General features: G+C 34.8%; 1 protein-coding gene across 8 annotated transcripts in view; it reads right to left on the bottom strand.

Moving 5' to 3' along the window:
• The window catches only part of SUPT20H (SPT20 homolog, SAGA complex component), a 36,812-nt gene extending 24,761 nt beyond the window's left edge, over positions 1-12,051 (bottom strand). For 5 of the 8 annotated variants that reach the window (XM_016215765.2, XM_016215769.2, XM_016215767.2 and 2 more), the window contains exons 1-7: positions 11,892-12,051; positions 9,916-10,007; positions 7,467-7,502; positions 6,742-6,800; positions 6,394-6,460; positions 3,477-3,606; positions 2,190-2,293 (exon numbers count right to left, since the gene is read on the bottom strand). In XM_016215765.2, the coding sequence (XP_016071251.2) occupies positions 2,190-2,293; positions 3,477-3,606; positions 6,394-6,460; positions 6,742-6,800; positions 7,467-7,502; positions 9,916-9,918 (399 nt within the window). In that variant the 5' untranslated portion in view covers positions 9,919-10,007; positions 11,892-12,051. The remainder of the gene's footprint in view (positions 1-2,189; positions 2,294-3,476; positions 3,607-6,393; positions 6,461-6,741; positions 6,801-7,466; positions 7,503-9,915; positions 10,008-11,891) is intronic. The other 3 variants (XM_016215766.2, XM_016215771.2, XM_087814385.1) reach the window with 1 other exon arrangement.
• Positions 12,052-12,294: the final 243 nt, after the last annotated feature.

The raw sequence follows: 12,294 nt of genomic DNA, 5'->3' as shown, positions 1-12,294 counted from the left end.
GCCTGGGGTGGGGAAGCAATTGCCCCACCCTGCTGGAAAACCTACTCTATCCAACAAGGCTATCATTCAAGATGAATGATATCAAGGTGAAATAAAAAGCTTTCCAGACAAAAAAAAGGGTAAAGGAGTTTATCACCACCAAACCAGCACTGAAGGAAATGTTAAAGGAACTGCTGTAATTAGAAGTAGAAATAGAGAAACATAGGCATAAAGAATTAAAATGGCAATAGATAAGTATCTATCAATAATAACCTTAAATGTAAATGGATTAAATGTTCCAATAAAAAGATACAGGGTGGCTGAATGGATAAGAAAACATGACCCAAATATATGCTGTCTACAAGAGACCCACCTCAAAACAAAAGACTCACATAGGATGAGAGTTAAGGGATGGGAAAAAATTTTCCATTCAAATGGAAATGAAAAAAAAAAAACTGGGGTAGCAATACTCATATCGGACAAAATAGACTTCAAAATGAAGACCATAACGAGAGACAAAAAAACGTCACTACATAATACTAAAGGGATGTATCCAACAAGAGGATATAACCCTGATAAACATTGCATCCAATATAGGACCACCTAAATTTATAAAAAAACTTCTAGAGGACTTTATGGGAGACATCAATAGCAAGACAGTCATAGTAGGGGACTTTAATACTCCACTGATTTCACTGGCTAGGTCTTCCAGACAAAAAAAATGAAGACGGGAACAGTGACCCTAAATGACACACTAGATTAGATGGATTTAATTGATATTTACAGAACCTTCCACCCCAGAGCTGCAGAATATACATTCTTCTTAAGTGCCCATCAACAGATGAGTTGATAAAAACCCTGTGGTACATTTATACCATAGAATATTACGCAGCTGTAAAAAAGGACCACTTATCCTTTGGGACAGCATGGAAGGAACTGGAAAATATTATGCTTACCAAAATAAGCCAGTCAGAGAAAAACAAGTACCACAAGATCTCACTCACATGTGGAATGTAATATACAAAATAAACTGATGAACAAAATAGTATCAAAGACATAGAAGCATGGAACAGACTGAGGGATCTCAGAGGGAAGGTAGGGGTGGGGAGTGAGTGGGGAGAGATTAATCAAAGAATTTATATGTCTATAAGTATAACCCATGGACACAGACATTGCTATAGGGAAGGCCTGGGATGGGGTGGATGCGGGGTAGAGGGGATTAATGGGGCGGAAAAGGGGACATCAGTAATACTTTCAAAAATAAAGATAAAAAAATGAAGTTCTGTTTTGTCATGTTAAGTTAAAGAACCTGTTATATATCCTAGTAAATACAGGTTTGCAATGGTAACTGGAAAAGAGATAAGCAAGAAATTAAATGTCATTTTAAAGCTCATGAAGAGGGTTGGGATCACCCAGGGAGAGAGTGTTGCTAGAGTGCCTAGGCCTTAACCCAAACCTGAACATATTTATGGGTTGAAGAGTTGACAACAAAGATGACTGAAGCATTGGAGAGAAAACAAGAAAACCACAAATGTGATATCTCAGAAGTGAAAAAGTTATTTCAAGGAAGTAGTCATTTGCACTGAAATTTGCAATGAGACCAAGTTAGATGCAAACAGAAAAGTTTTTTTAAGTGACAGTACAATATGCCTGCATTTTTTAACTAAGAGAGGAAAATAGATGATAGAAGAGAGGGAGGGAGGTTACAGTAGCAAATCACTAAAAAGGAGGAGGACCCAGAAAAGAAGTGAAGATGTCGCCTTAGGAATGGCTTACTTCATCCATTTTAACAGGAAGGCAAGCAGAAAGTATGGACAGAGATGTGGGATGCTGGTAGACTAGTGCTAGGAAGAAAACATCTATTACCACTCATCTGATGGCTTCCTTTTCCTCAGTAAAGAACATAGTATAGCTGGGGTGAAGCCAAGAGATTAAGTAGTTTCTTCCATAACTTCCTGATTGTAGCTAAAGGGAGATTTCCAGTGGATGAGCTAATTTTCATAGCGATTTTAGAAGAATCAACTAAATCTACACATTTCAGTTGTAGACTAAAGGATAAATATCCCACAATAAACCAATTTTCATATAGCTTCTGATAATGTTTCATTTCATATTCTAAGCACTATCGAGAAAACATATAAATATCCTTTATTACAAAACAACATATAGTTGAGAAATCTAAGGACATTTTTAAAAGAAAAAAACTGCACCTGAGATTTTTCTAGGAGATCAACCAAGATAGGAGGCAATTCTTCTGCATCCAAGTATTCAAGCAATTCTCCTTCTTCATAAGGCAGTCGAATGGTCTCAGAATCTTAATTTTAAAAAAAAAGTTTCTGAAAATTATGAGGCTCACAGAAAAGCCTAGGTGCATAATCTAAATAAGTTTAGAAAACAAAAGAGAGAATAAAGCCAAAAGGCTCTCCTAAAGTCCTTCTTTATGTACGGATTATAAAAGAATCAGTTTACATATTGCTAAAAGACTATTAACTGCATAGAATTTTATATCAGAAGAGAGAAAACTGCCTAACATCTCATAGAAAAACATCTTTTTTTTTTTTTAAACATATCTTTATTGATTTCAGAGAGAGGAAAGGAGGGGGGGGAGAGAGAGAAACATCAGTGATGAGAGAGTCATTGATCGAGCCCGAAACCCGGGCATGTGCCCTGACCGGGAACCGAATCCCGATCGCCTGGATCCTAGGTCAATGCTCAACCGCTGAGCCACGCCCGGCCGGGCTCTCACAGAAAAGCATCTAGCATAATAAACACAATACAAATCACAGCCAGCAGTGCAATAATCAGAATATGATAAAATTCCATCTGGTAATTGCAAAGTCCTCAAAGACTGCTTAATCTAATCTGGAAATCAGCGATAATTTGGTACCTAATCTGAAAAATGGTTATTTATAGAACAAAATTCTCTTGGTGTAACATTTTACAATTATCAACACAAGAAAAAATCCTTAACCAGGTGAGTTCCTTATAGAACTCACATCATCATATCAAATTTTTTGATGGCTTTTTAGTGAAATCTAAGGTTACTTATGTTTTAAAACTCTTTTATATTCACATTAATAAAATGTTAACATATGTAAATTACTCAAAAGGCAGTAAGTCTGCTTAATTTTGAAAGTTTCAGACCCAGAGTACATTCAAAATGTAGAAGAAAAACATACCTTAAAACACTTTATGCTATCTTAAAATATTAATGGCAAGAGAATGAAAGAAGTTTTGAATAATTATTTTAAAATTACATCTTTTATAAAAATTTAACTACAGTGACCTGTCTCAATCAAAACACTCCTCAAATGCATATTTCAGGAAGGTTAATCATATTAGAGATAATTTCTAGTATTAAAATAAAATGTCATATAGAGGAAAATTTGGGATCGAAGTCTTCTTTTATTAAGCAGGTTAAGAAAACACTTCTAAAAGACAGCACATCCTGCCAGGCAGAGGGACTTTTGTAGATGATGCCCTCTGGAGGTTCTTACCTGATCCATTTTTCCCCCTGAGCATCAAAGAATATCCCTCATTTCCTGGGTATAGGTTGACCACTAAACATGACAATGTCTCTTGCATGACAAGCTTCTCTAACAAGTTCACATTTCTTCTTAATTTCTGCTTTAAAAAGAGGCAGAGCTCATGAAAACAATCCAGCATAACCTTAACAAATAATACTATGATTTAACAAAAGCAGACCTGAATTAATCTTTTGGTGTTCATTCCACATTACGATGCTGAATACACAGGGAAGATTCACAAACATTATAGCCATCAAGTACACAACATCTATGTAAACTTAATTATCTATTGCTATGTATTATGCAAATTAATTTGTATCACAAAGAAAAACCAGTGACCTATCTATAAAACAATAAAAAAGTGAAATAATTCTATATAAGTGAATGAAGAATTCGGGGCATTCTCTTTGGTTGTATTGTTACTGATACAGGTGCACATTTCTTAAATATTTTATGGTCTAAATTAATTCAAACAAGTTCAACAGCTCAAATTTGCTGAATGTTAAAATCAAAAATATCTAATTGCTAAGAAGTGGGCAATTAAAACAATTTTCTGTAAATTCAATTTATCTACTCCTTAAAAACTACTTTGTTAGAAAACAATCCATCAGAGCCCTGGCAAAGGAGCTCAGTTTGTTAGAGCATTGTCCCAATATGCCAAGGTTGTGGGTTTGATCTTGGTCAGGGCACATACAAGAATCAACCAATGAATGCATAAATAAGTGGAACAACAAATCAGTGTTTCTCTCCCTTCTTCTCTTAAAAAAAAACAACAAAAAAAAACAAACAAAAAAAAAACCAAACACCAGAAAATGTAATACACATATATCAAAATCCATTTTCGAAATGCACATGATTTAAAATAAAACCCAGCTGACAACACTAAATCCACTGAACCACACTGGCCAGATGAAATAAACTATTCTTAAAAAAAAAAAAAAAAAAAAAAAGTTACTCAGGCCCTGGCTGGGTTGCTCAGTTGGTTAGAGCATCATCCCAATACATCAAGGTTGTAGGTTCAATCCCCAGTGAGAGTACAGCCAGGGCAGATACAAGAACCAACCAATGAAAGCATAAGTAAGTGGAACAGCCAATCAATATTTCTCTCTCTCCCTTCCTCCCTCTTTCTAAAAGGGAATGGAAAAAGTCAATGGAAAAAAATAAAATTAAAATAAAATAAAACCCAATTACAGATACGATTCTTGTCATGAAATCTTATTTGTGAAAGACATCAGTTAATAGAATACTGTATTTATTTTTGCATGATTTCAAATAACATGTTTTGAGTATCTTATATTAAAGATGTATAGTCATATGCAGAGAGAAATTGTAAGTTCTTGAGCTACTGTCACCATAGAATCAAAACACTGCATTTTCAAATTTGAAAAAGTGGTAAAACAACTTTTAACCACTTTGATATTAAAAAAAAAACTAGCAAAGAGACTAAAATTTTAAAGTCTTTTCAAGTGTAGGGAAAAAAACCTCACAATCTGACATAAGACAGAATAGTTAGATAAATTTTGACAATATGAATACTCTTCAAGAAAACAAGTTTGGCCCTGGATGGTTTGGCTCAATTGGCTGGAGCATCATGGTACCAGACACCAAAAGGTGGTGGGTCCGATCACCAGTCAGGGCAAGTGCAGGAGGCAACTGATTCATGTTTCTCACACTGATATTTCTCTATCTCTCTCTTTCTCTGTCTTCCTTTCTCTAAAATCAATTAAAAAAACAAAACAAAAACAAAACAAGTTGGTTCCCGCGTAGTTCTGGAGTGAGCATACAGATTAGAAGACAGAAAATTTCTTAAAGGACAAGTTAGTACCATAGGCTTGTGGGCCATATAGTCTATGTTGCTCAGCTCTGTCATTGCATTGTAAAATCAGCCATAGAGAAGATATAATAAGCCAATGGGTGTCACTGGATTCCAACACAATTTTATTTACAAAACACACAGTGGGCCAGATTTGGCTGGTGGACAGTGGTTGCCAACCCCAGTGCAGAATCTTTATTTATGTATCTCTCCTATCTTAGTTCTGTCTGAAGTGCAGAACATGTTCATTAAATTGATTATAGTGATAGTTTCATGGGCATATACATGTCAAAATTTATTAAATGTATATTTTAACCACTGTATTATTAATGTGAAATTTATTATACATCAATTGTACCTCAATAAAACTTATGCAAAACATACTGTAAGATTTATTTATAGTTTAACAATAATTTTTCTCCTAATGTGAAGATTTCAAAGGTTAGATACTATGGGAATTCCTAAAAGGTAAAATGATATTCATTTTTAAAGACAGATAACAGAAATTCGTACAGCCCTTTAAGATCCTTACAACCTAAAGGTACAATAAGTATCAATAAATCAATTTCTATTATATTTCAACTGCTCACACTTTTATGCTAAATACAAATAAATTTAACCCAGCCATGAACTAATTTTTGTGACCAAATTCATCTTTTATTACCACATCGGATTTTCCCACTTGCTCTATAATAGCTTTAACTTTTCAATACAAATCACCATGAGGAAATAGATTACTTTTCTCCTATCTTCAATCTACAAATAATTTCTCAGGAGGAAAAAGAAACCTCCTTTTGCCCCACCCAATATATACAGTGGCTTTGCTTCTTCTGACTTCCCAATGGGATATTCTGTTACTCAGTAAACACTTTTCCCATCTCCTACCTAAGCATATGATCTCTACCTTGTAGCCAGAGCTCTGGGTCAATTATAAAACTGGATAGAATCTGGCTGGTAAAATGTTAGCTCATTCACAAAAGTATACATCAATATCTGCTTCAAATGTAACTCCTTCAAATTTCCCTCTTCCTCTACATTTCAAGAGCAGTAACAATATAAAAAATGTATACTTACCTTAACCTCAGGCTCTTTTTCACATTCTTCAATATATAAGTCATAAAGTTTTTGAAATACAGATTTTCTAAAATTTAATAAAACAAAGACAATATGCAAAATAATGTGAATACAATAATCATTGTAAAATAAATGTTACTGAATTTTCTCATAATTTTTTTTCCAATTTTCCAAAGACTGGGGGTGAAGTGGACATGATAGCTAACATAAACTAAGAAAGTTCTAATGTATGCAAAATACCTGTAATATAACATTTCTAGCACAGCGCTTATTTAAAATTTAATAAATGGTGGCTCTCAGCACATTTCAATGAATCTAATATGTAATCAATTAATTAAGTATTCATACCTTCCACTAGATAAGTATTTCCTTTTAGGAGGTCTCTGTCGGGCACTTTCAATGACATACTAAAAAAGAAAAGTTTATGAAATAGCTTGCCTTTTGCTCAGTGAATGAACACTGTATTAAGTATACTTAAAACACATATAAGGCTAAAAAGGCTATTCAGTCACTAAAGTCTCTGACTCCTATTAAATTATACCTTGTAGGAAAAACTATTTAACTTCTAAATATGCTATGAATGAAATTTAAACTGCACTAAAATTTAGCACAATATTCATTGCTATGATATAAGCAAAATCATAAAGCTTTACAATTGTGATTTCACAAGTCAGAAATATTCGCTGTATGTTTTATGGTTGTTCAGAATATGCAGAGCATATCCAATTGCAAGTACTGTATATATTTTTTCAGCTATTTGTCCCTTGAACTGAGCAATAAGAAAACTTGTCAAAACAGGAAAACATGATTTTAGAAATTCTATGTCCTTGTTTAAATAATATTAATACTGCAGCATTATTTAATTTTTATTCTACAGCATTATTATCTGAGGATTTCAAGTAACAGATGATTCAAATATCATCTGCTACTTTCATACATTTACAGCAAAATTATTTGCATACTTGTCCTAAAATATTAATGTACTATTTTGACATCAGATAAAAATCTTTAAAAACTGAGTTTTGTCAATTAACATCAACACTATATCAATATATAACTTAGTCAAGCCTCACCTCCGCACGATCCAAAGCTAGTTCTAAAGCTTGTTGCTGTGAAAAGTAAATAGTGTATTTGGTAATATTAGTTATTTTCACAAAAAAATGTAATATACACATAACATTTGTAACTGTTTAAGTTTAATTTTCTAAAATAAGTCTAATATATTTCCCTTTCTCTCCTCCATATATTGCATGCTCAATATATATTATAAAGAAAAGATCAGGCACCTGATTATGACAACAAATTAGATAAGAAATGCTAAAATAGCTTTTTCTGGCCAGGGCTTGAGGCTGATACAGAGCCATGGAATAGATATAGTAACTACAACCGTTTCATAAACTTTAACTTCTTCAATGTTCTAAGAGCACCATTCAGTAAAAAATATATTGGACATCAAGTATGCAATTCAAGTAAAGCAAAGACTAAACTCTCCTAATCTGATAAGAATCCTGAAAATTTAGGTGCTATTATGTTGGCACCTAACATCAACTTAGAAATTCCTAATATATTAACATAGAGAATCTTTAACATGTTTTTAGGTCAGTGCCTAGTAGAAATGCAATAAATAATGGCTAATTATCATGTCTGAATGACTTTAAGACACCATCAACTATAAGCACACATCATTCATTTAGGTAACATTAAGAAAAATGTGCCACCAATTATAATTGTAAGATGTCATTGATTGTAGACTTATCCTCAAATCAGTAATATTAGAATGTAAAAAAGAATGTATCTTAGAGTTGATAAAACACAGTATTATTAGAACATGTACAATTTAAGATCACTAATAGACTCCCATCCTTCATCCATTACTTGGAGACCCTTATTTTAAGGCAGGGAAGAGAAATAAGATAACCTCATATCTTCCCCATCTGTAAAGTTTCTTTTGTAAGGATACCTAAAAATAAAAAGTACTGGTTTTAAACAAAATTAAGCAAATATACTATCAGGGATTTCTCTTGCTAGTTTTGTGATTTGGGTACTACACAGGGTTATTGTATTTTTTATTCACAATGATAGTAACTTTTAATTCTACTGATAGGCACAGAACTTTCATTTTTTTATTTACAAGAATCTAAATTTTTCTGTTTTATTTTGTAGACTCCAACAATTAACTTACCAAGTTACATGGAGTAAAAACTCTCAGCACCCACCAAAATCCCAAGAGGGTAAAGAGAAGAATAAATATTGCCAGACTTTTGAAATCATGTAAAGGTTTAAGTGGCCCTGCCACCCTAGTCCTAAGGATGAGGAAATCATGATTACAAAAATAGCTGGCCTTTTAATTTAGACTGCAATAAAAAACAACCCACATTATCAAACATCTAAAATGTAGTAAGTGAAAAAAGTATGAAATATATAATTTCAAAAGGTTCAGTTTAAAATAAATTTATACCAACTCATTAAAAAAATCTTATAAGGGTCAGATTCCCAACAAAACTGGGCAAGATGACATTCCTGAGTATAAAGTATTTTCCAGCACAAACACATAATTCTGGATATATACACTTGACAAATACATAAGGTTCTTTTAATTATTGTGGCTCTAAAACCTTAAAGTTTATATAAAAAAGTTATAATAAACACAAATATACACTCTATGATAATTTTAAATAGCCAATCTTCTCAGGTAAATATTTACTTCTGTAATCAAAATTTCAAAAGGTTCAGTGAGATATACCTACATATGTAAATATAAGCATCATTTATACACTACATCCTTCAAATACTTTAGAAAGAAGTGATTAGTTAATATGGATACAAAATAAAGCAAGGTCTGTACCTCACTGTAATAGCTCTACTTATCTGTAATAGAGTAGGGGTAGAGAGGCAAGATCCCAAAAGAAGAAAGTGGTTGTTTTCTGAGGTTAATTCAACATAGTGGCCAGTGTTCATTTATCCTTGTACTGTCAAATACTGCTGCTTCTTTAAAACATTAGAAACTGTTTTTTCCCCTTTGTCTTTAATTTTTTAGTGATAAAAGTTAAATGTCCAGCCCTAAGTATGTTGAGTGAACAGAAATGTGCCATCAGAAGACTAAAACTCATGCTCTTAAATGTTATTTACAGTAAGCAGGTTACATTTGTTTAAAAAAAAATTTTTTAATCTAAATTAAGAGGAACTTTAAAACATGAGAAACCTCCCAAACTACTTGTATTTATACCCATCCTCCTTGCCAATGATTTGGACTATGGTAAACAGAAGTATGTATTTTTTAATATTTCACAAAGATAAAGAGAGGTGGATTATCTGTATAACCAGATAGAATAATTTTAACACAGAATTGAGAGATCATCCCCTATTTTGTGGAAAAAATTTTGCATGTGACTACTAAGTAATTTCCCAGTTAGGAAACTTGAATAGGCTACAAGAGGACTTCTGTATCTATAACACATATATTTTTACAGAGATAAAGGAAGAGAACAATCTAAAACGCAAATATCAACATACTGAGCTTACCATTGTGGTATAAAATAGAGATCCAAAAAGAAAACTTAACTGCGTTGATGAAGTAGCGTGAAAACCATGTTTTTAATATCAATTTTATAGCGCTGTAAAAGCAAAAACAAAACCCCCATATTAACATAAACTTATCAAGAGAAATGAGATAATACAGGTATATGTTTTTCTAACACACTATCTAATAATCAGCAACGATGAAATTCATGTACCACAATCTATCCATTCAGTGTTGAAAAGTAGAGTTTTAACTAGGTAGGGCAAAATACAGTTTGCAACTTAAAATGATTACTCACTTTCTTAAAAAATATTTAACATCCAGGAGAGAAAAGAACAAAAGTTCACTGTTGCTGCTCTCATTATTCCTCTGGATTACTGTAACCACCTGCCACTGGCCTTGATTGCTGTACAGATCACTTTATAAATCATATATTTCATCATACCTGCTGGTAATTCCCCCAAATGCCCTAGGCTACGTTTTCCAGATGCAGCTCTATTCCCTCCAGCCCTTTCCCGCAAGCAAACTGGATACACTCCTGAAGAATCTCATTTCTCTTAACTCAAGGGTTCTCATTATGGCTGCAAAACAGAATACCAGGGTAGCTTTAAAAAGTGGAATACCCAGGCACCACACTCCATATTCTCATTAACTGATCTGTAGCGGAGCCCAGGGATCAGCATTTTTGGAACTCCCCAAGTGATTCAAAGGTGCTGTCAGGGTTGAAGTCCACTGCAGTATCCTCTCTGCCTCCAACAGCGATGGTGCATATCTGCTCTGAGTGATGCTAAATAAATCAAGCTTATTTTTTATTGAAATCTTTACCTATCTCCTTGTAACCTGTGTGTCTGTCTATACAGGTGAGCTAAAAGCACATCTTCAAATGAGAGAAAACAGTATTTTCCACATAAAATTCTTCTGGTTTGTTTTGGTGAACCCAAATCTTAGGTTTTGCCAGTTTAGGTTTATTAAAAAAGGGGTGGGGTTGGGGGCTGGGAGAAAACAGGAGGGGAAAAAAAGACCCAAACTACGAATAATCATTTAAAACATCATTAAGACATTAATCCTACCCTTCAAGAGCTCATAGGAGATTTACTATGAGTTCAAGTTAAGATGAAAAATTTCTGATCATATCTAATGGCGTCTCGGTCTTTTGGCTAAGATCAAGTGTAAAATTAGATCTCTTGTCACTGAATTGGGAAAATGGGGGTGAGGAAGGTTTAGTGACTTTAAATTATTTAAGTATTACAGACGAAAACCAATTACTACCGCTTACTGTATACTGGATATACATACTAGAAGTCTGTGAGAAAAACCACTGTAATCATCGTCTATAGAATAAGGCGCTCAGAAACAGTGAATTTCCCAAGCTCACATTACACTGTAATTCAGACCACTATCATTTTTTAATCTTAGATTCTTTCTACTAAATCTTACAACCTTCAGACCAATCAATCCACCAACTGTTTTTTAGATTTTTAAAAGCAAAACATTTAAAATAAAGACCCGATTCTGCTCAGATTAACATAATTATTTTTCTTAATTTTGCTGTAAGTTTACACCATGGTTATCAACCACCGTACTGTACTTAATCTAACCTGGAAAATCTTGCTAAACACCTATTTCGAGTCCTACCAGGGACTTTAATGTATTGTACTCAAGGAAACACAGCTCCTCCCCACACGGTGGTTACGGGAGATGGCTTCCAGAGGAAGCTGCACCGCCAAGACCGTTTCTGAACTCCCGGTAACCATGGCGAGGACCAGTAATTAATACAATTGTAACGTCGCAATCGATTCCATTGATTTCTCTAATCGACCTGAGTTCCTTCCAACTGCTGGAGCCTATGTAACATCTTAGGCTTTACCTGGAAAACGCCGCAACTCAAAAGCGAAGGGAACAGCCTTTATTCAATATGGACACCCAGAAACCCGCCCCGAAGAAGCAATACGCGAAATTACTGCGCGTTTCAAAATACCTGTAACTGGAACTCAAAAGTCAAAAACAAAATGAAAAGCGTGTTTGGTAGCATGTGAGAGTCAACGGAGGTGGCAGCCAGGACGGCCGCCGGCTCCGCCCGACCTGCGTCTCCGGGGACACCGTCTCAGTTCCCCGGCCTCCGGAAAGCGACGAAAAGCCACTCGGGAAGCCGCTCGCTCACCTCTGACCCCGGTCAGCTCTCGCGCGACTACGCGGCTCACTGCCTCCCACCTGCGCAGGCAGATCCCCTGCTGAGACTCAGGACCATGCCACAGGCTCGGCCAGAACGCTATGTGAGGGATTGTGCCCGGCCGGCGCCCGCGCGCCCACCTGCCCCTTACTCCTCAAGGCCCTCTAGCTGGCGCAGCGCGGCGCGGCGCCTCAGCCAAGTCCCGGGCCTG

The sequence above is a fragment of the Miniopterus natalensis genome, chromosome 2, assembly GCF_054644295.1.
Source record: "Miniopterus natalensis isolate mMinNat1 chromosome 2, mMinNat1.hap1, whole genome shotgun sequence".
Lineage (NCBI taxonomy): Eukaryota > Metazoa > Chordata > Mammalia > Chiroptera > Miniopteridae > Miniopterus > Miniopterus natalensis.
Note: the sequence above shows the minus strand (reverse complement) of the source record. Positions and strands in the feature narration are given on the sequence as shown.